Genomic DNA, 23,904 nt, shown 5'->3' with positions numbered 1-23,904 from the left:
CTTTGTGGGGTCCTGTCCTCTGTTAGACCATTCCCTGTGTGTGTGCGGTGTGTCGGTACGGCTGTGTCGACATGTTTGAGGAACATTATGTGGAGGCGGAGCAGTTGCCTATAAATGTGATGTCACCCCCTGCGGGGCAGACACCTGAGTGGATGGACTTATGGAAGGAATTACGTGCAAGTGTCGACTCCTTACATAAAAAATTTGACGACATGCCAAATGCGGGACAGCCAGCTTCTCAGCTTGTGCCTGCCCAGGCGTCTCAAAGGCCATCAGGGGCTCTAAAGCGCCCGCTACCTCAGATGGCAGACACAGATGTCGACACGGATACTGATACCAGTGTCGACGATGAAGAGTCAAATTTAATGTCCACTAGGGCCATTCGTTGCATGATTGAGGCAATGAAAGAGGTATTACACATTTCTGATATAAACCCAGGTACCACAAAAAAGGGTATTATGTTTGGAGAAAAAACTACCAATAGTTTTTCCCCCATCTGAAGAATTAAATGAAGAGTAAAGAAGCGTGGGCTTCCCCCGATAAAAAATTGGTAATTTCTAAAAAGTTACTAATGGCATACCCTTTCCCGCCAGAGGATAGGTCACGTTGGGAAACACCCCCTAGGGTGGATAAAGCGCTCACACGTTTGTCAAAAAAGATGGCACTACCATCTCCGGATACGGCCACCCTGAAGGAGCCTGCTGATAGAAAGCAGGAGGCGATCCTGAAGTCTGTATATACACACTCAGGCATTATACTTAGACCAGCTATTGCTTCGGCATGGATGTGCAGCGCTTCAGCTGCGTGGTCAGATTCCCTGTCGGAAAATATTGACACCCTAGACAGGGACACTATTCTGCTAACCATAGAGCATATAAAAGACTTAGTCTTATACATGAGAGATGCACAGAGGGAGATCTGCCGGCTGGCATCTAAGATAAGTGCATTGTCCATTTCTGCTAGGAGAGGCTTATGGACTCGGCAGTGGACAGGGGATGCAGATTCGAAAAGGCACATGGAAATTTTTCCTTATAAGGGTGAGGAGTTATACGGGGATGGTCTCTCAGACCTAGTTTCCACAGCAACAGCTGGGAAGTCAGCTTTTTTGCCCCATGTTCCCTCACAGCCTAAGAAAGCGCCGTATTATCAGGTACAGTCCTTTCGACCCCAGAAAAACAGGCGGGGAAAAGGCGGGTCCTTTCTGTCCAGAGGCAGAGGTAGGGGAAAAAGGCTGCAACAAACAGCAGGTTCCCAGGAACAAAAGTCCTCCCCCGCTTCTACCAAGTCCACCGCATGACGGTGTGGCTCCACAGGCGGAGCCAGGTACGGTGGGGGGCCGCCTCAAAAATTTCAGCGATCAGTGGGCTCGCTCACAGGTTGATCCCTGGATCCTCCAAGTCGTATCTCGGGTACAAGCTGGAATTGGAGGCGTCTCCCCCCCGTCGTTTCCACAAATCTGCCTTGCCGATTACTCCCTCAGGCAGGGAGGCTGTGCTAGCGGCAATTCACAAGCTGTATTCCCAGCAGGTGATAGTCAAGGTGCCCCTACTTCAACAAGGACGGGGTTACTATTCCACACTGTTTGTGGTACTGAAACCGGACGGTTCGGTGAGACCCATTTTATATTTAAAATCCTTGAACACATACATAAAAAAATTCAAGTTCAAGATGGAATCGCTCAGGGCGGTTATTGCAAGCCTGGACGAGGGGGATTACATGGTATCTCTGGACATCAAGGATGCTTACCTGCTTGTCCCCATTTACCATCCTCCACCAGGAGTACCTCAGATTTGTGGTACAGGATTGCCATTACCAATTCCAGACGCTGCCGTTTGGACTGTCCACGGCACCGAGGGTGTTTACCAAGGTAATGGCAGAAATGATGATACTCCTTCGAAAAAAGGGAGTTTTAATTATCCCGTACTTGGACGATCTCCTTATAAAGGCGAGGTCCAAGGAGCAGTTGTTGGTCGGGGTAGCACTATCTCGGGAAGTGCTACAACAGCACGGATGGATTCTAAACATTCCAAAGTCACAGCTGGTTCCTACCACATGCCTACTGTTCCTGGGGATGGTTCTGGACACAGAACAGAAAAAAGTGTTTCTCCCGATGGAGAAGGCCAAGGAGCTGTCATCTCTAGTCAGAGACCTCCTGAAACCAAAACAGGTATCGGTGCATCACTGCACACGAGTCCTGGGAAAAATGGTAGCTTCCTACAAAGCAATTCCATTCGGCAGGTTCCATGCAAGAACCTTTCAGTGGGACCTCTTGGACAAGTGGTCAGGATCGCATCTTCAGATGCATCGGCTGATACCCTGGTCCTTGGAGACAGGGTTATCTCTGCTGTGGTGGCTGCAGACGGCTCATCTTATAGAGGGCCGCAGATTCGGCATACAGGACTGGGTCCTGGTGACCACAGATGCCAGCCTACGAGGCTGGGGGGCAGTCACACAGGGAAGACATTTCCAAGGACTTTGGTCAAGTCAGGAGTCGTCCCTACACATAAATATTCTGGAACTGAGGGCCATTTACAATGCCCTAAGTCAGGCAAGGCCCCTGCTTCAAAACCAGCCGGTTCTGATCCAATCAGACAACATCACGGCAGTCGCCCATGTAAACCGACAGGGCGGCACAAGAAGCAGGATGGCGATGGCAGAAGCCACAAAGATTCTCCGATGGGCGGAAAATCACGTCTTAGCACTGTCAGCAGTGTTCATTCCGGGAGTGGACAACTGGGAAGCAGATTTCCTCAGTAGACACGACCTACACCCGGGAGAGTGGGGACTTCATCCAGAAGTCTTCCAACTGATGGTAAACTGTTGGGAAAGGCCACAGGTGGACATGATGGCGTCTCGCCTAAACAAAAAACTACAGAGATATTGCGCAAGGTCAAGGAACCCTCAGGCGATAGCTGTGGACGCCCTAGTGACACCGTGGGTGTACCAGTCGGTTTATGTGTTCCCTCCTCTGCCTCTCATACCAAAGGTACTGAGAATAATAAGAAGACGAGGAGTAAGAACGATACTCGTGGTTCCGGATTGGCCAAGAAGAGCTTGGTACCCAGAACTTCAAGAAATGATATCAGAGGACCCATGGCCTCTACCGCTCAGACAGGATCTGCTACAGCAGTGGCCCTGTCTGTTCCAAGACTTACCGCGGCTGCGTTTGACGGCATGGCGGTTGAATACCGGATCCTAAAGGAAAAGGTCATTCCTACGCTGATAAAAGCCAGGAAAGAAGTAACCGCAAACCATTATCACCGTATTTGGCGAAAATATGTTGCGTGGTGTAAGGCCAGGAAGGCCCCAACAGAGGAATTTCACCTGGGTCGATTTCTGCACTTCCTACAGTCAGGAGTGACTATGGGCCTAAAATTGGGTTCCATTAAGGTCCAGATTTCGGCTCTGTCGATTTTCTTCCAGAAAGAACTGGCTTCACTGCCTGAAGTTCAGACATTTGTAAAGGGAGTACTGCATATTCAGCCCCCTTTTGTGCCTCCAGTGGCACCTTGGGATCTCAGCGTGGTGTTGAGTTTTCTAAAATCACATTGGTTTGAGCCACTTAAAACCGTGGATCTGAAATATCTCACGTGGAAAGTGGTCATGTTATTGGCCTTGGCTTCGGCCAGGCGTGTATCAGAATTGGCGGCTTTGTCTTGTAAAAGCCCTTATCTGATTTTCCATATGGATAGGGCAGAATTGAGGACTCGTCCCCAGTTTCTCCCTAAGGTGGTATCAGCTTTTCACTTGAACCAACCTATTGTGGTGCCTGCGGCTACTCGGGACTTTGAGGATTCCAAGTTGCTGGATGTAGTCCGGGCCCTAAAAATCAATGTTTCCAGGACAGCTGGAGTCAGGAAAACTGACTCGCTATTTATCCTGCATGTACCCAACAAGCTGGGTGCTCCTGCTTTGAAGCACTCTATTGCTTGCTGGATCTGTAGCACGATGCAGCTTGCACATTCTGTGGCTGGACAGCCACATCCTAAATAAGTAAAAGCCCATTCCACGGGGAAAGTGGGCTCATCTTGGGCGGCTGCCCGAGGGGTCTCGGCTTTGCAACTTTGCCGAGCTGCTACTTGGTCAGGGGCAAACACGTGTACAACTGTGGAACGCAGGTGGACCGCAAACCGGAAGCCGGAAGCACCGTAACCGGAAGTCGCGAACCGCGGCTTCGTAGCGTCCCCTGCTACCCAGGATCTCCACACACGGCTCTCTATCTCCGCTCCTGACGTAGCCGAACACAAGCCTGCAGAACACTGTGCCATACACATCAGGCACGGCCCCAAGAGAAACCGCCGCAGTGCGGCCAGTCGCACGGAGGGAGACAGTTGCGGGACTGGCATACCACCAATTCAGCCACACCAATTGGTGAAGTATAAACAGGCATTGTTCATCCTTAGCCTTTTTCTTCTTTTATCCTGCAAAGTGCATTTGAGCCAGTAACAGCACTCAATTCCTACTAATTATTAACAGTTACATGCATGCATGCAAGAGAACTAACAACATAAATCTGGGATAGTGCACTAACATTACTTAAAGTCCCGGGACCCAGGACACAGTGATCACTAATATTTTTTAAACTACTTCAATATTATTGTAACTTGTTTTATTAATTTGTCATCAGTTGCCGTTTATGGCAACCAAATAATACATGTTGATTTGCTCTTTTTAGATAATTTTTATTTGTACCAATAAATGCTATTGATTTTTTACAAAACCAGCAGCTGTTGTATTTAAAATTCCCTTGAGCGCCCACATTATCATCATTTTTTCTCTTCGCTTAGTTAGGTGGATACCCAGGTCCACCATTGTGGGCAGCTAATAGGGTGATTCTCATACCATAGGTATAACACCTATTTAATCAATTAATTATATTCCTTATAACTAAATCAGTTCTAGTAATCAGCGCCCACCTTTTGTCTGTGGGATCACACCCACTGACGCTCTTTTCCCTACAAATTTGATACCCTGGCTGAGGAGGACCTTGAGTTCTCTCATTCGGTGCTGCAGAGTCATCCGCACTCTCCCGCCCGTTTGGGAGCTTTGGTATAATCCCCATGGTCCTTTCGGAGTTTCCAGCATCCACTAAGACATCAGAGAAAATAAGATTTTACTCACCGGTAAATATTTTTCTCGTAGTCCGTAGTGGATGCTGGGCGCCCATCCCAAGTGCGGATTGTCTGCAATACTTGGATATAGTTATTGCCTAACTAAAGGGTTATTGTTATGAGCCATCTCTTAAGAGGCTCAGTTATACTTCATACTGTTAACTGGGTATAGTATCACGAGTTATACGGTGTGATTGGTGTGGCTGGTATGAGTCTTACCCGGGATTCATAATCCTTCCTTATTGTGTCAGCTCTTCCGGGCACAGTATCCTAACTGAGGCTTGGAGGAGGGTCATAGAGGGAGGAGCCAGTGCACACCAGGTAGTCTAAAAGCTTTCTTTTAGTTGTTCCCAGTCTCCTGCGGAGCCGCTATTCCCCATGGTCCTTCCGGAGTTCCCAGCATCCACTACGGACTACGGGAAAAAGATTTACCGGTGAGTAAAATCTTATTTTGCCCTTTTTACATACTAAAGGTATTTACGAAGGTGTTGGAACCTTATCAGGTCTTGTGTATTTCACCATTTATTACATAGGGTTTCTGAGCGTCTCAATCGCTCAAACAGCTTTCTTATTATCAAGGTCAATAAGCGTTACATCATTGTAGTATTACAGCACTAAGGTTTACAGTATAAGCATACCCTTACAGTGTGTTGTTAGCAAGGTTTACTGTGTGTCATTCAGTGAGCGTCTGCGCTGCTCATGTCCCACTCTCGGACACAGCGTCCGCTACGCTAATAGCGTAGCATTACGGTGCTCGGCCGCCTATAGCGTGCTCGATACTAAACGTAAGCCCGCGAGCGTACGTGTCGCTCGTGCATCGCGCCCTCGGTCTAGCGTCTGCTACGCTAAGTGCGTACCCTTACGGTACTCTATGCGCCACTTGCGTACTTAGTCCATAAAAAGTATATAGCTAATGTTCCAAGGTAATAATTGACTTTATCATTCTCCTAGTCCGTAGAGGATGCTGGGCGCCCGTCCCAGTGCGGAAACTCTGCAAGACTTGTATATAGTTGTTGATTACATAAGGGTTATGTTACAGTTGGAATCGGTCTTGGACCGTTGCTGTTTTTTGTTCATACAGTTAACTGGTTATGTATGATCCAGGTTACGTGGTATGCTTGGTGTGGGCTGGTATGAATCTTGCCCTTGGTTTTCCAAATCCTGCCTTGTAGTGTCCATCTCCTCTGGGCACAGTTCTCTGAGGTCTGGAGGAGGGGCATAGAGGGAGGAGCCAGTGCACACCCATAGTCAAAGTTATTTTAGGTGCCCTATCTCCTGCGGAGCCCGTCTATACCCCATGGTCCTTACGGAGTCCCCAGCATCCTCTACGGACTAGGAGAAATAGATTTACCGGTAGGTTTAAAATCTTATTTTTTTTTACACTTGGCTATCAGCCTCCCATCCGCCGCCCTTGGATGGGGGGGGGGGGCAACCTCGGGCTTCACCCCTGGCTCTTGGGTGGCTGGAGGGGGGGGACCCCTTGATTTAAGGGGTCCCCACTCCTCCAGGGTACCCCGGCCAGGGGTGACTAGTTGGGGATTTAATGCCACGGCCGCAGGGACCGGTATAAAAGTGTCCCCCGGCTGTGGCATTATCTATCTAGCTACTGGAGCCCGGTGCTGGTGTGAAAAATACGGGGACCCCTACGTCTTTTGTCCCCCTACGTCTTTTGTCCCACGTTTTTTTTGCACCAGGACCAGATGCAGATCCCCTGTCATTTTTCCCCGTATTTTTACAATCAGGACTCAGAGGCTAGTTATGCTTAGGAGTGGGGACCCTGTGCAATTTTTTTCAGGGTTTTTTAGACACCTTTGTGCCGTCCATGAAGTCAAATCCAGGACGCACACTATCGTAAATTGGTCCGTTTTTCGACAGCGGGACTGTCGAGTCCGTTTTTTATTGAATATGACGAATTTGGGTCCCCGCGGGAGGGTGTGTGACTGTTGAATTAAAAAACAGTCGAATTCCAGTCGGAAATTCGACCGCAATTGCATATACCCCATAATATACTAATCCACAGCACTCGCCGTTCCTAGATTTGGGGTGCAACACAGTATACGACCACATTGTTTAAATCAAATCACTGGGGCTCTGCACTCACTATATTAACTAACAATAATAAACAGTGGAGCATTAGTTCACGTATTGACCGATGCATTTAAGCCTGCAGCTTCCCCCCCCCACACACATTACCAGCATTGTATCAATTAACAACCAATTAAAACCCAATGGTTTTTCTCTGACGTCCTAAGTGGATGCTGGGACTCCGTAAGGACCATGGGGAATAGCGGCTCCACAGGAGACTGGGCACATCTAAAGAAAGCTTTAGGGCTACCTGGTGTGCACTGGCTCCTCCCACTATGACCCTCCTCCAGACCTCAGTTAAAATCTTGTGCCCGGCTGAGCTGGATGCACACTAGGGGCTCTCCTGAGCTCCTAGAAAGAAAGTATATTTTAGGTTTTTTATTTTACAGTGAGATCTGCTGGCAACAGACTCACTGCTACGAGGGACTAAGGGGGAGAAGAAGCGAACCTACCTGCTTGCAGCTAGCTTGGGCTTCTTAGGCTACTGGACACCATTAGCTCCAGAGGGATCGAACACAGGGCCCGACCTAGATCGTCCGGTTCCGGAGCCGCGCTGCTGTCCCCCTTACAGAGCCAGAAGCAAGAACGGAAAATCGGCGGCAGAAGACTTCGGTCTTCAACAAGGTAGCGCACAGCACTGCAGCTGTGCGCCATTGCTCCTCATGCACACCTCACACTCCGGTCACTGATGGGTGCAGGGCGCTGGGGGGGGGGGGGGCGCCCTGAGGGCAATATAATACACCTTGGCTGGCAAATCTACACCATATATAGTCAAGAAGGCTATATAGGTGTAAAAATACCCCTGCCAGAGTTCCAGAAAAAGCGGGAGAAGTCTGCCGAAAAAGGGGCGGGGCTATCTCCCTCAGCACACTGGCGCCATTTTTCCCTCACAGCTCCGCTGGAAAGATCGCTCCCAGGCTCTCCCCTGCAGTTTTGACTACAGAAGGGTAAAAAAGAGAGGGGGGGGCACTAAATTTAGGCGCAGTATATATAATATAAGCAGCTATAAGGGAAAAAACACTCAGTTATAGTGGGATCCCTGTGTTATATAGCGCTCTGGTATGTGCTGGCATACTCTCTCTCTGTCTCCCCAAAGGGCTTTGTGGGGTCCTGTCCTCAGTCAGAGCATTCCCTGTGTGTGCTGTGTGTCGGTACGGCTGTGTCGACATGTTTGATGAGGAGGCTTATGTGGAGGCGGAGCAGGTGCCGATAAATGTGATGTCACCCCCTGCGGGGCCGACACCTGAGTGGATGGACTTGTGGAAGGAATTACGTGAAAGTGTTAACTCCTTACATAAAAGGTTTGACGACATACCAAATATGGGACAGCCGGCTTCTCAGCTCGTGCCTGCCCAGCCGTCTCAAAGGCCATCAGGGGTTCTGAAACGCCCGCAACCTCAGATGGCAGACACAGATGTCGACACGGATACTGATACCAGTGTCGACGATGAGGAGACAAATGTAATGTCCAATAGGGCCACTCGTTACATGATTGAGGCAATGAAAAATGTGTTGCACATTTCTGATCTTACCCCGGTACCACAAAAAGGGGTATTATGTTTTGGGAGAAAAACTACCAGTAGTTTTTCCCCCATCTGAGGAATTAAATGAAGTGTGTGAAGAAGCGTGGGCTTCCCCCGATAAGAAATTGGTAATTTCTAAAAGGTTACTAATGCCGTACCCTTTCCCGCCAGAGGATAGGTCACGTTGGGAAACACCCCCTAGGGTGGATAAAGCGCTCACATGCTTGTCAAAGAAGGTGGCACTACCGTCTCCGGATATGGCCGCCCTAAAGGAGCCTGCTGATAGGAAGCAGGAGGCTATCCTGAAGTTTGTGTATACACACTCAGGCATTATACTGAGATCAGCTATTGCTTCAGCATGGATGTGCAGTGCTGCAGCTGCGTGGTCAGATTCCCTGTAAGAAAATATTGATACCCTAGACAGGGACACTGTATTGCTAATCATAGAGCATATTAAAGACGCAGTCTTATACATGAGAGATGCACAGAGGGATATTTGCCGGCTGGCATCTAAAATAAGTGCAATGTCCATTTCTGCCAGAAGAGGGTTATGGACTCGGCAGTGGACAGGGGATGCAGATTCTAAAAGGCACATGGAAGTTTTGCCTTATATGGGTGAGGAGTTTTTCGGGGATGGTCTCTCGGACCTCGTTTCCACAGCAACAGCTGGGAAGTCAACGTTTTTGCCCCATGTTCCCTCACAGCCAAAGAAAGCACAGTATTATCAGGTACAGTCCTTTCGGCCCCACAGGCGGAGCCAGGTACGGTGGGGGGCCGACTCAAAAATTTCAGCAGTCAGTGGGCTCGCTCACAGGTGGATCCCTGGATCCTTCAAGTAGTATCTCGGGTACAAGCTGGAATTCGAGACGTCTTTCCCCCCCCCCCCCCGCCGTTTCCTCAAATCTGCCTTGCCGACAACTCCCTCAGGCAGGGAGGCTGTGCTAGAGGCAATTCACAAGCTGTATTCCCAGCAGGTGATAGTCAAGGTGCCCCTACTTCAACAAGGACGGGGTTACTATTCCACACTGTTTGTGGTACCGAAACTGGACGGTTCAGTGAGACCCATTTTAAATTTAAAATCCTTGAACACGTATATAATAAAATTCAAGTTCAAGATGGAATCGCTCAGGGCGGTTATTGCAAGCCTGGACGAGGGGGATTACATGGTATCTCTGGACATCAAGGATGCTTATCTGCATGTCCCCATTTACCATCTTCACCAGGAGTACCTCAGATTTGTGGTACAGGACTGTCATTACCAATTCCAGACGCTGCCGTTCGGTCTCTCCACGGCACCGAGGGTATTAACCAAGGTAATGGCCGAAATGATGATACTCCTTCTAAAAAAGGGAGTTTTAATTATCCCGTACTTGGACGATCTCCTGATAAAAGCGAGGTCCAAGGAGCAGTTGTTGGTAGGGGTAGCACTATCTCGGGAAGTGCTACAACAGCACGGTTGGATTCTAAACATTTCAAAGTCACAGCTGATCCCTACGACACGTTTACTGTTCCTGGTGATGGTTCTGGACACAGACCAGAAAAAAGTGTTTCTCCCGGAGGAGAAAGCCAAGGAGCTGTCATCTCTAGTCAGAGGCCTCCTAAAACCAAAACAGGTGTCGGTGCATCACTGCACGCGAGTCCTGGGAAAAATGGTAGCTTCATACGAAGCAATTCCATTCAGCAGGTTCCATGCAAGAACGTTTCAGTGGGACCTGTTGGACAAGTGGTCCGGATCGCATCTTCAGATGCATCGGCTGATAACCCTGTCTCCGCGGACCAGGGTGTCTCTGCTATGGTGGCTGCAGAGTGCTCATCTTCAAGAGGGCCGCAGATTCGGCATACAGGACTGGGTCCTGGTGACCACGGATGCCAGCCTTCGAGGCTGGGGGGCAGTCACACAGGGAAGAAACTTCCAGGGACTATGGTCAAACCAGGAGATCTCCCTACACATAAATGTTCTGGAGCTGAGGGCCATTTACAATGCCCTAAGTCAAGCAAGACCACTGCTTCAAAACCAGCCGGTACTGATTCAGTCAGACAACATCACGGCGGTCGCCCATGTAAACCGACAGGGCGGCACAAGAAGCAGGATGGCGATGGCAGAAGCCACAAAGATTCTCCGATGGGCGGAAAATCACGTTAGCACTGTCCGCAATGTTCATTCCGGGAGTGGACAACTGGGAAGCAGACTTCCTCAGCAGGCACGACCTCCACCCGGGAGAGTGGGGACTTCATCCAGAAGTTTTCCAAATGATTGTAAACCGTTGGGAAAGGCCACAGGTAGACATGATGGCGTCCTGCCTCAACAAAAAGCTAAAAAGATATTGCGCCAGGTCAAGGGACCCTCAGGCGATAGCTGTGGACGCTCTAGTGACACCGTGGGTGTACCAGTCTGTTTGTGTTCCCTCCTCTACCTCTCATACCCAGGGTACTGAGAATAATAAGAAGACGAGGAGTAAGGACTAAACTCGTGGTTCTGGATTGGCCAAGAAGAGCTTGGTATCCGAAACTTCAAGAAATGATCTCAGAGGACCCATGGCCTCTGCCGCTCAGACAGGACCTGCTGCAGCAGGGGCCCTGTCTTTTCCAAGACTTACCGCGTCTGCGTTTGATGGCATGGCGGTTGAACACCGGATCCTAAAAGAAAAGTGCATTCCGGAGGAAGTCATTCCTACGCTGATTAAAGCCAGGAAAGATGTCACTGCAAAACATTATCACCGCATATGGCGGAAATATTTTGCTTGGTGTGAGGCCAGGAAGGCCCCAACAGAGGAATTTCAGCTGGGTCGATTTCTGCACTTTCTACAGTCAGGAGTGACTATGGGCCTAAAATTGGGTTCCATTATGGTCCAGATCTCGGCTCTGTCGATTTTCTTTCAGAAAGAACTGGCTTCACTGCCTGAAGTTCAGACATTTGTTAAGGGAGTGCTGCGTATTCAGCCCCCTTTTGTGCCTCCAGTGGCACCTTGGGATCTCAACGTGGTGTTGGGATTCCTAAAGTCACATTGGTTTGAGCCACTAAAAACCGTGGATTTGAAATATCTCACGTGGAAAGTGGTCATGCTGTTGGCCTTGGCTTCGGCCAGGCGTGTGTCAGAATTGGCGGCTTTGTCATGTAAAAGCCCTTATCTGATTTTCCATATGGATAGGGCGGAATTGAGGACTCGTCCTCAGTTTCTCCCTAAGGTGGTATCTGCTTTTCATTTGAACCAACCTATTGTGGTGCCTGCGGCTACTAGGGACTTGGAGGATTCCAAGTTACTGGACGTAATCAGGGCCTTGAAAATCTATGTTTCCAGGACAGCTGGAGTCAGGAAAACTGACTCGCTGTTTATTCTGTATGCACCCAACAAGCTGGGTGCTCCTGCTTCAAAGCAGACTATTGCTCGCTGGACTGTAGCACAATTCAGCTTGCACATTCTGCGGCTGGACTGCCGCATCCTAAATCTGTAAAAGCCCATTCCACGAGGAAGGTGGGCTCTTCTTGGGCAGCTGCCCGAGGGGTCTCGGCTTTACAACTTTGCCGAGCTGCTACTAGGTCAGGGTCTAACACTTTTGCAAAATTCTACAAATTTGATACCCTGGCTGAGGAGGACCTTGAGTTCTCTCACTTGGTGCTGCAGAGTCATCCGCACTCTCCCGCCCGTTTGGGAGCTTTGGTATAATCCCCATGGTCCTTACGAAGTCCCAGCATCCACTTAGGACGTCAGAGAAAATAAGATTTTACTCACCGGTAAATCTATTTTTCGTAGTCCGTAGTGGATGCTGGGCGCCCATCCCAAGTGCGGATTGTCTGCAATACTTGTATATAGTTATTGTTAACTAAAGGGTTATTGTTGAGCCATCTGTTGAGAGGCTCCGTTAATATTTCATACTGTTAACTGGGTATAATATCACGAGTTATACGGTGTGATTGGTGTGGTTGGTATGAGACTTACCCGGGATTCAAAATCCTTCCTTATTGTGTCAGCTCTTCAGGGCACAGTATCCTAACTGAGGTCTGGAGGAGGGTCATAGTGGGAGGAGCCAGTTACACCAGGTAGTTCTAAAGCTTTCTTTAGATGTGCCCAGTCTCCCGCGGAGCCGCTATTCCCCACGGTCCTTACGGAGTCCCAGCATCCACTACGGACTACGAGAAATAGATTTACCGGTGAGTAAAATCTTATTTTTATTACTTTATTCAGCTCTTTATACACTTAACTTTGTGTTTAATATTTCAACGATTTATCTTACATACTTTACTGTACTTAATAAAGGTTATATATTATTTATTAGTGCGCAAACAGGACAGCACTTTCTCTTCTATGGTGTTTTATTATAGCAATGTCCATGTCACCTCTAGTAATCCCACATGAGCGCCTACGTCACCTCTAGTAATCCCACATAAGCATCCATGTCACCTCCTAGTAATCCCACATGAGCGTCCATGTCACCTCTAGTAATCCCACATGAGCGCCCACGTCACCTCTAGCAATCCCACATGAGCGTCCGTGTCACCTCTAGTAATCCCACATGAGCGCCCGTGTCACCTCTAGTAATCCCAAATGAGCGTCCATGTCACCTCTAATAATCCCCCATGTCACCTCCTAGTAATCCCCCAAAAGCATCCATGTCACCTCTAGTAATCCCACATGAGCGCCCGTGTCACCTCTAGTAATCCCACATGAGCGTCCATGTCACCTCTAGTAATCCCACATGAGCATCCGTGTCACCTCTAGTACGCCCACATGAGCGTTCCATGTCACCTCTATTAATCCCACATGAGTGTCCGTGTCACCTCTAGTAATCCCACATGAGCGTCCGTGTCACCTCTAGTAATCCCACATGAGCGCCCATGTCACCTAGTAATCCCACATGAGCGTCCATGTCACCTCTAATAATCCCCCATGAGCGTCCATGTCACCTCTAGTAATCCCACATGAGCGTCCATGTCACCTCTAATAATCCCACATGAGCGTCTGTGTCACCTCTAGTAATCCCACATGAGCGTCCATGTCCCCTCTAGTAATCCCACATGAGCGCCAATGTCCCCTCTAGTAATCCCACATGAGCGCCAATGTCCCCTCTAGTTATCCCACATGAGCGTCCGTGTCACCTCTAGTAATCCCACATGAGCGCCCACGTCACCTCTAGTAATCCCACATGAGCGCCCACGTCACCTCTAGTAATCCCATATGAGCGTCCGTGTCACCTCTAGTAATCCCATATGAGCGTCCGTGTCACCTCTAGTAATCCCATATGAGCGTCCGTGTCACCTCTAGTAATCCCATATGAGCGCCCACGTCACCTCTAGTAATCCCACTTGAGCGTCCATGTCACCTCTAGTAATCCCACTTGAGCCTTCAGTGTTGATCAAGCTCCAGTCTAAGCATCCTAGTTTTTTGTTTTTTAATAAACATAAAAGCACTGATTACAGGTAAAAAAAAAAGTGGCAGTTATAGAATTATATATTGTATCCTGTTACATCCTGGGTCTTGTCTGCTCATTTTATATATTAATGTATTTTATTTCCAGCAGATGGACCCACAAGCAGGAATATCTCAGAAGGACATCTAATGTTATCCCTGGATTGTGAAATAACAGATAACGACAGTAGACAGGATTCTCCAGGAGATAACCTCATTACCCCAATTATACATCCAGCTCTATCAACTGATCCCCCTGATCCTGGGAAATGTTCTCCTGATAACTCTGATATTGGTGCATCTATTACAGCTCTGAGATTAGATACAGAGTTTCCCTGTTCTACAGATGCCAAATGTTTTACACAGAACACAAACCGTATTACTCATCAGCCAGCTAAGGCAGGTGGGAGGCCATTTCCATGTTCTGAGTGTGGGAAATGTTTTACATATAAATCAGATCTTGTTACACATCAGAGACGTCACACTGGTGAGAAGCCATTTCCATGTTCTGAGTGTGGGAAATTTTTTACAAGTAAATCAAATCTTGTTACACATCAGAGACTTCACACAGGTGAGAAGCCGTATTCCTGTTCTGAGTGTGGGAAATGTTTTGCACAGAAATCTGATCTTTTTAAACATCAGAGAAGTCACACAGGTGAGAAGCCGTATTCCTGTTCTGAGTGTGGGAAATGTTTTGCATCGAAATCATATCTTGTTACACATCAGAGAAGTCACACAGGTGAGAAGCCGTATTCCTGTTCTGAGTGTATGAAATGTTTTCCACAGAAATCAGATCTTATTACACATCAGAGAAGTCACACAGGTGAGAAGCCGTATTCCTGCTCTGAGTGTGGGAAATTTTTTGCATCGAAATCAAATCTTGTTACACATCAGAGAAGTCACACAGGTGAGAAGCCGTATTCCTGTTCTGAGTGTGGGAAATGTTTTACATCGAAATCGGATCTTTTTAAACATCAGAGAAGGCACACAGGTGAGAAGCCGTATTCCTGTTCTGAGTGTATGAAATGTTTTACACAGAAATCAGGTCTTGTTACACATCAGAGAAGGCACACAGGTGAGAAGCCGTATTCCTGTTCTGAGTGTATGAAATGTTTTCCACAGAAATCAGGTCTTGTTACACATCAGAGAAGTCACACTGGTGAGGAGCCATTTCCATATTCTGAGTGTGGGAAATTTTTTACAAATAAATCAAATCTTGTTACACATCAGAGAAGTCACACAGGTGAGAAGCCGTATTCCTGTTCTGAGTGTGGGAAATGTTTTGTATCGAAACCAAATCTTGTTACACATCAGAGAAGTCACACAGGTGAGAAGCCATATTCCTGTTCTGAGTGTGGGAAATGTTTTCCACAGAAATCGGCTCTTGTTACACATCAGAGAAGTCACACAGGTGAGAAGCAGTATTCCTGTTCTGAGTGTATGAAATGTTTTCCACAGAAATCAGATCTTATTACACATCAGAGAAGTCACACTGGTGAGAAGCCATTTCCATGTTCTGAGTGTGGGAAATTTTTTGCATCGCAATCAATTCTTGTTACACATCAGAGAAGTCACACAGGTGAGAAGCCGTATTCCTGTTCTGAGTGTGGGAAATGTTTTGCATCAAAATCAAATCTTGTTGCACATCAGAAAAGTCACACAGGTGAGAAGCCGTATTCCTGTTCTGAGTGTGGGAAATGTTTTGTATCGAAACCAAATCTTGTTACACATCAGAGAAGTCACACAGGTGAGAAGCCATATTCCTGTTCTGAGTGTGGGAAATGTTTTCCACAGAAATCGGCTCTTGTTACACATCAGAGAAGTCACACAGGTGAGCAGCCATATTCCTGTTCTGAGTGTGGGAAATGTTTTGCACACAAATCATCTTTTGTTAGTCATCAGAGAAGTCACACAGGTGAGAAGCCGTATTCCTGTTCTGTGTGTGGGAAATGTTTTCCACAGAAATCGGCTCTTGTTACACATCAGAGAAGTCACACAGGTGAGAAGCCGTATTCCTGTTCTGAGTGTGGGAAATTTTTTGCAACAAAATCAAATCTTGTTACACATCAGAGAAGTCACACAGGTGAGAAGCCGTATTCCTGTTCTAAGTGTGGGAAATGTTTTACACAGAAATCAGGTCTTGATACACATCAGCGATTTCACAGGTGAGAAGCCATTTTCTTGCTGTGAGAGAAATAAATCCGCTCTTGTTGAACATATTAGACATTACCCAAGCACGGAATCATTTAAATCTTCTGGAGTATAATTATCACTGTCATGCAATGTTCCTCAAGGGTCAATCCTATCTCCTATGCTTCATGCAATATACAGTCTGGTCCATATATGTTGGGACATCGACACAATTCTCATATTTTGGGCTCTATACACCACCACAATGGATTTGAAATTAAACAAACAAGATGTGCTTTAACTGCAGACTTTCCGCTTTAATTTGAGGGTATATACATCAAAATCAGGTGAACGGTGTAGGAATTAAAATGGTTTTTATATGTGCCTCCCACTTTTTAAGGGACCAAAAGTAATGGTACAAACTAAACAATCCTAAATCAAATATTGTAAATCAGTAGATCAGTGCGCTCGTCCAGTTCAACAAAAAATACTTTACTACTTAATGTGGTCGCAGCCCGGATCAGTGTTTCGTGAATTGAGCTTTGACATATTTTCCAAGGGCGATCTGATTACCATCTCCTAGATGAAGACCTGGATACAATATCCATACTGATATGCAAATATTTATCTGGTACGCATATAAATTTTGTGTGATAACTGAATTTAATCCCACATACGGAAATATACTACGCTATATAGCGATTCTTTGTGTCTCCTAGCAGCATTTAGATCCCAGCAGTAACCTGGACTAAAGAATGGGGGACGGATACGCCATGTGTCAAGCCGTAATCCGTACGCTATAATATTCTTGCGTGTGACAAAACTAGTGATGAGCGGATTCGGTTTTACTCTGTTCTCAAAACGGCATCTTATTGGCTTACAGATGTCATGTGTTTTGTATAGCCAAAAAGATTCTGTTTTGAGATCCGAGTAAAACCGAATCCGCTCATCACTAGACAAAACTGATTGAAAAATACTACACCATAGTCGCTCTCTTGTTTCTTCCTTTGTTTCCAGAATCCTAAATCAAACTTTTACTTTTTAATACTTTGTTGCAAATCCTTTTGTCAGTTACAGCCTGAAGTCTGGAAAGCATAGACATCACCAGACGCTGGGTTTCATCCCTGGTGATGCTATGCCAGGCCTCTACTGCAAATGTCTTCAGTTCCTGCTTGTTCTTGGGGCATTTTCTCTTCCGTTTTGTCTTCATCAAGTGAAATGCATGCTCAATCGGATTCAGGTCAGGTGATTGACTTGGCCATTGCATAACATTCCACTTATTTGCCTTAAACGCTTTGGTTGCTTTCGCAGTATGCGTCGGGTCATTGTCCATCTGCACTGTGAAGCGCCTTCCAGTGAGTTCCGAAACATTTGACTGAATATGAGCAGATAAAACTGCCCAAAACACTTCAGCATTCATCCTGCTGCTTTTATCAGCAGTCACATCAATAAATACAAGGAAACCAGTTCCATTGGCATCCATACATGCCCACGCCATGACACTACCACCACCATGCTTCACTGATGAGCTGGTAGGTTTTGGATCATGAGCAGTTCCTTTCCTTCTCCATACTCTTTTCTTCCCATCACTCTGGTACAAGTTGATATTTGTCTCATCTGTCCATAGGATGTTGTTCCAGGACTGTAAAGGCTTTTTTAGATGTTGTTTGCAAACTCTAATCTGGTCTTCCTGTTTTATTGCTCACCAATGGTTTACATCTTGTGGTGAACCCTCTATATTCACTCTTGTGAAGTCCTGGAGAGTGTTCTTGATCTGGGCAACTGTTGTGATGGGGTTCGTGCTATTTAGTACACTAGTAGTGTACTAAATAGCACGAACAGCTTGTAACGTAGAGTGGCAAATTTAATCTTTCTATGTATAATGGAGAGAAATAAAAGCTCCTCCCTAAGTTCCTGGATGCCAAATCACTGTCCTTAGTATCTCTGTACGTTTTTTCTATTAGAGTACTAATTAGCACGAACAGCTTATAATGAACAACACAGATTCTCACAACACAGATTCTCTAATGCCGACGATCTACAGTACTGTGTTGCTCGAACAGTTAGTTGCGTCAGAATACACTAATTTATACTTACTGGTATGTCTATACGTGCTCATTACCGCTGTGTATTTTAGATAGTGAATGAGTCACTCCTGCAGATTTATCCCGATTTGTGTGAAACCTGTGTGCACCCTTCTGTTGAATGTTTTACAATGGATTACACAGAAAAAATAATAATAAAGTGAATGTGACGGGAACACAAAAAAAATTGACACTTTGGGAATCGAACCCGGTACTCTCAGCATGGCAGACCGGAGCCTTCATCGCTAGCCCATAGCACTGCACGGAAAATACTCAAGTTCATGTGTAAAAGTACTACAAAGAGCGATTCCTCCCCATTGGTCTTTGTTTATGCCGTTAGGGGACTCGGACGCTCATTTCGTGCACTGTACATACTGTAAAGTCAATGAGCTACATTAGTTGTGTCTGCATACACAAGTGTTTTAACACGTTCATTTGCATCTGTATAAACTATACACACAGGGATTTGGCATCCAGAAACTTAGGGAGGAGCTTTTATCTCTCCCCATTATACTTAATACTACGGGATTTGGACACTCGCATATCCCTAACATCAATAGACCATACTGTATCTGTAACACGTTCATTTGCATCTGTATATGCTGTACTATTTGCACCTTTACTGTATATACTGTTATAGACTTTATGACTGTAGCATAATGTAGCGTAATGAGATGCACCAGTAAAGTAGTTCTTACGCTGTAGTTCAGTATTGTATTTTAATGGAGACCACACGCTTGCGCATTGGTGATTTAAAAAAGCGACATCTGGTGGATGATCTTAGGTATTACACTCAAAGGTAACGCCAAACGCTCTGTGTGCCTTCCTACGACTAGGCGCGCCTCCTTGCGCCCAGGTACGCTGCGTATGCCTGATCGCGACTAACGTTTCAGTCAGCCAAGATAACGTAGGACCCGTCTGTATATTTAGTTCCTAAATAATACATCCCAAATGCTTAGGTCTTTTTTCTGCTGTTTATTTTGTATCTTGTGCTTTGTGTAAATGTGAATGTCTAATACCAGTTTCCACAATCTGTATTGCTGCACGACAATATGGCGGCCATTGGAACGTGTTTTCACTTCTAGTTTGCCTAACTTGTTGCTGACACTCATCTTGATAAGGAGTGCTGAGTGTTTTCTGATACAAGATCCTGTCCATATATACCCTGTACATTACCATGTGCATTAGAGTCACCCGGGTTCCATCTGCGGTGGTTTGTTGTATGTTACATCTATATGGTGCGGATACTCCTCTGTATGATCTCATAATAAAAGCTTTTGTCTGCATCTAATTATTGCATTAAATCTTTTATTTTTATTCTGTTTTATATTCCCGTCTGAGTAATTACGCCATAATGTCTAATCTCGGAGTGGACCCCAGAAGATGTAAAGAAACCGTGTAAGTGTTCCATCATTCTGTTACGTGTAAGCATACAGGTAAGTGATGGCACGGTGGTCACTGTCCGTCACATTCCGGTGGTATAATGGAAGTGGGACTGTCTGGGCTTATTCTAGTCTACTGCAGAAATAAAAAAATCAGCCTTTATCCTTCTTAAAAAAATGACAAAGCCCATAAATCAAGCTTGCCCGGACAAGAAAGAAGCCACATTAATGGTGGCACATCATATAGGCTGAGGACCCATGCTTCTGCTATATATGGCATAACCCTCTTTGTTGACAAAAACCTTTCCTTCACCATTCACAATGTCCACCATTGCCCTTTCAGAAGGGACACAACTTTGCTTGTTCCACCTACTTCACAGAGCCCAGGACCATCTCCATGACCATTTCATGTTTATCTGGGAGGTTCATGGCCTGAGATGACCACAGAACCACCAGGTAGTTGCCAAGAAGAGAGAGGGGGAGCGCCGTCAATAGCAGCTGGTAAGAGGGGTGGTAAATCCCCTGGTGGATAAATATACAGCAAAAGAAAAGAATTACCAGCGCTGGCTGATCATGTATGATTAATAGGTACTATACATCCGAAAGGCTTAGTGAATTAAAAACCACAGTTATTCCACATGTAAAAACACACACAAAAAATAAATAAAATAAATAACATTGAGAAATAAATGATTAAAAATTAGAATATGCCACAATATGCCTGTGTTGATGATTTAGATGTCCACATGAACTGCTAGTGATGGACATTTCCAGTGACCTTGGTCCTCTCTGAGTGTCATTAGCCGTTGATGTGGACATCTAAATCATCAACTCAGGCATATTGTGGCATATTCTAACTTTTAATTTATTTCTCAATTTTTTTTTAATTTTTTTTAATGTGTTTTTACATGTGGAATAAATGTGTTTTTTAATTCACTAATCCTTTTGGATGTATAGTACCTATTAATCATACATGATCAGCCAGCGCTGGAAATTCTTTTCTTTTGCAGTGGCCAAGAAGAACCCAGACTCCCCAGGAAGTGGAGAGTCCAAAGATCCACCCCGCATGAGGTAAAGAAGGGACAACCACAGGGTCTAGCTGACCTATTTCCTTCCTAAAAGCTGCTCTTTACCCAGTTTGGTACCTGTGGGATCCCACTCCAATTTCCCTTGAGAGTCCTTACTAATCCCTTCTGAGCCTACTAGTTCCTTCCTCTTCCAACCACTCCTCATTTTTAACCTTTTCACTACCTGCTGTGTGAGTCCCATCCAACCACTCCTCCTCTCCTTGACTCATTGGTGTAGCATCCCCCTTCTCCCACCCCCACCACACTGCTACACTGCAGTTAAGCTGTGAGACTTGCTGCTAGCAGTACTCACTACTCAGCACACACACTCACATCATGATTACACAGCTGTGCCAGAGACACTGTCTCACTGACAACCAGGACGAGACACTCCCAGAAAGGCATGTATGTATGAGTACGGAGAGCGTGGGCGCAGTGGGGCTGCATGACTGACATCTGAGCCTGTCATGTCAGTGAGGTGGATGGGGCATCCCATTCCCAGCTGGAACAGCACACTATATGTAAGAGCCGGAGCGGTGCAGGGCTACTGGCTGACAGCCTATCATCTCGGTGCAGCTGCAGAAGTCTGTAAATGATGGGAAATAACATCTGGCCCATGGCTACTGTGAGGAAATGAGAGGTCTGTGACAATATAGCTATGCCTCATTTCTCTGACGTCCTAGTGGATGCTGGGAACTCCGAAAGGACCATGGGGAATAGCGGCTCCGCAGGAGACTGGGCACAACTAAAGAAAGCTTTTAGACTACCTGGTGTGCACTGGCTCCTCCCACTATGACCCTCCTCCAAGCCTCAGTTAGATTTTTGTGCCCGGCCGAGCTGGATGCACACTAGGGGCTCTCCTGAGCCCCTAAAAAGAAAGTATATTTTAGGTTTTTTATTTTACTGTGAGACCTGCTGGCAACAGGCTCACTGCAACGAGGGACTAAGGGGAGAAGAAGCGAACCTACCTGCTTGCAGCTAGCTTGGGCTTCTTAGGCTACTGGACACCATTAGCTCCACAGGGATCGGCCGCAGGACCCGTCCTTGATGTTCGGTCCCGGAGCCGCGCTGCCATCCCCCTTACAGAGCCAGAAGCAAGAAGAGGTCCGGAAAATCGGCGGCAGAAGACTTCAGTCTTCACCAAGGTAGTGCACAGCACTGCAGCTGTGCGCCATTGCTCCTCATGCACACCACACACTCCGGTCACTGATGGGTGCAGGGCGCGGCGGGGGGGGGGCTGAGCAGCAATAAAAACACCTTGGCTGGCTAAATAATCACAATATATAGCCCCAGAGGCTATATATGTGATAATTACCCCTGCCAGAATCCATAAAAAAGCGGGAGAAAAGTCAGCAGAAAAAGGGGCGGAGCTATCTCCCTCAGCACACTGGCGCCATTTTTACCTCACAGCTCCCCTGGAAGGAAGCTCCCTGGCTCTCCCCTACAGTCTGCACTACAGAAGGGTAAAAAAGAGAGGGGGGCACTAAATTTAGGCGCAGTATAAAGATTATAGCAGCTATAGGGGATATAATTCAGTTAGTCACTGTATTATATAGCGCTCTGGTGTGTGCTGGCATACTCTCTCTCTGTCTCCCCAAAGGGCTTTGTGGGGTCCTGTCCTCTGTTAGAGCATTCCCTGTGTGTGTGCGGTGTGTCGGTACAGCTGTGTCGACATGTTTGATGAGGAACAATATGTGGAGGCGGAGCAGATGCCTATAAATGTGATGTCACCCCCTGCGGGGCAGACACCTGAGTGGATGGACTTATGGAAGGAATTACGTGCAAGTGTTGACTCCTTACATAAAAAATTTGATGACATGCTAAATGTGGGACAGCCGGCTTCTCAGCTCGTGCCTGCCCAGGCGTCTCAAAGGCCATCAGGGGCTCTAAAGCGCCCGCTACCTCTGATGGCAGGCACAGATGTCGACACGGATACTGATACCAGTGTCGACGATGAAGAGTCAAATTTAATGTCCACTAGGGCCATTCGTTGCATGATTGAGGCAATGAAAGAGGTATTACACATTTCTGAAGTTTTTCCCCCATCTGAAGAATTAAATGAAGTGTGTGAAGAAGCGTGGGCTTCCCCCGATAAAAAAAAATTGGTAATTTCTAAAAAGTTACTAATGGTGTACCCTTTCCCGCCAGAGGATAGGTCACGTTGGGAAACACCTCCTAGGGTGGATAAAGCGCTCACACGTTTGTCAAAGAAGGTGGCACTACCGTCTCCGGATACGGCCGCCCTGAAGGAGCCTGCTGATAGGAAGCAGGAGGCTATCCTGAAGTCTGTGTATGCACACTCAGGCATTATACTTATACCAGCTATTGCTTCAGCATGGATGTGCAGCGCTGCAGCTGCGTGGTCAGATTCCCTGTCGGAAAATATTGACACCCTAGACAGGGACACTATTCTGCTAACCATAGAGCATATAAAAGACTCAGTCTTATACATGAGAGATGCACAGAGGGAGATCTGCCGGCTGGCATCAAAAATAAGTGCATTGTCCATTTCTGCTAGGAGAGGCTTATGGACTCGGCAGTGGACAGGGGATGCAGATTCGAAAAGGCACATGGAAGTTTTGCCTTATAAGGGTGAGGAGTTATTCGGGGATGGTCTCTCGGACCTAGTTTCCACAGCAACAGCTGGGAAGTCAGCATTTTTGCCCCATGTTCCCTCACAGCCTAAGAAAGTGCCGTATTATCAGGTACAGTCCTTTCGACCCCAGAAAAACAGGCGGGGAAAAGGAGGGTCCTTTTTGTCCAGAGGCAGAGGTAGGGGAAAAAGGCTGCAACAAACAGCAGGTTCCCAGGAACAAAAGTCCTCCCCCGCTTCTTCCAAGTCCGCCGCATGACGGTGGGGCTCCACAGGCGGAGCCAGGTACGGTGGGGGGCCGCCTCAAAAATTTCAGCGATCAGTGGGCTCGCTCACAGGTGGATCCCTGGATCCTTCAAATAGTATCTCGGGTACAAGCTGGAATTCGAGGCGTCTCCCCCCCCCCCCCCCCCGCCGTTTCCTCAAATCTGCCTTGCCGATAACTCCCTCAGGCAGGGAGGCTGTGCTAGCGGCAATTCACAAGCTGTATTCCCAGCAGGTGATTGTCAAGGTGCCCCTACTTC

At 46.9% G+C, this 23,904-nt stretch overlaps 1 protein-coding gene across 1 annotated transcript in view; it reads left to right on the top strand.

The window, feature by feature from the left end:
* The window catches only part of LOC134983410 (paternally-expressed gene 3 protein-like), a 143,797-nt gene extending 124,205 nt beyond the window's left edge, over window positions 1–19,592 (top strand). Inside the window, 1 exon segment of the mRNA XM_063949100.1 lies at window positions 14,234–19,592. Coding sequence (XP_063805170.1) covers window positions 14,234–16,293 — 2,060 coding nt within the window. The 3' untranslated portion in view covers window positions 16,294–19,592.
* Window positions 19,593–23,904: the final 4,312 nt, after the last annotated feature.

Source organism: Pseudophryne corroboree (genome assembly GCF_028390025.1).
Source record: "Pseudophryne corroboree isolate aPseCor3 chromosome 3 unlocalized genomic scaffold, aPseCor3.hap2 SUPER_3_unloc_14, whole genome shotgun sequence".
Classification (NCBI taxonomy): Eukaryota; Metazoa; Chordata; class Amphibia; order Anura; family Myobatrachidae; genus Pseudophryne; species Pseudophryne corroboree.
The sequence above is the reverse complement of the archived record's forward strand: the minus strand, read 5'-3'. Positions and strand labels throughout refer to the sequence as shown.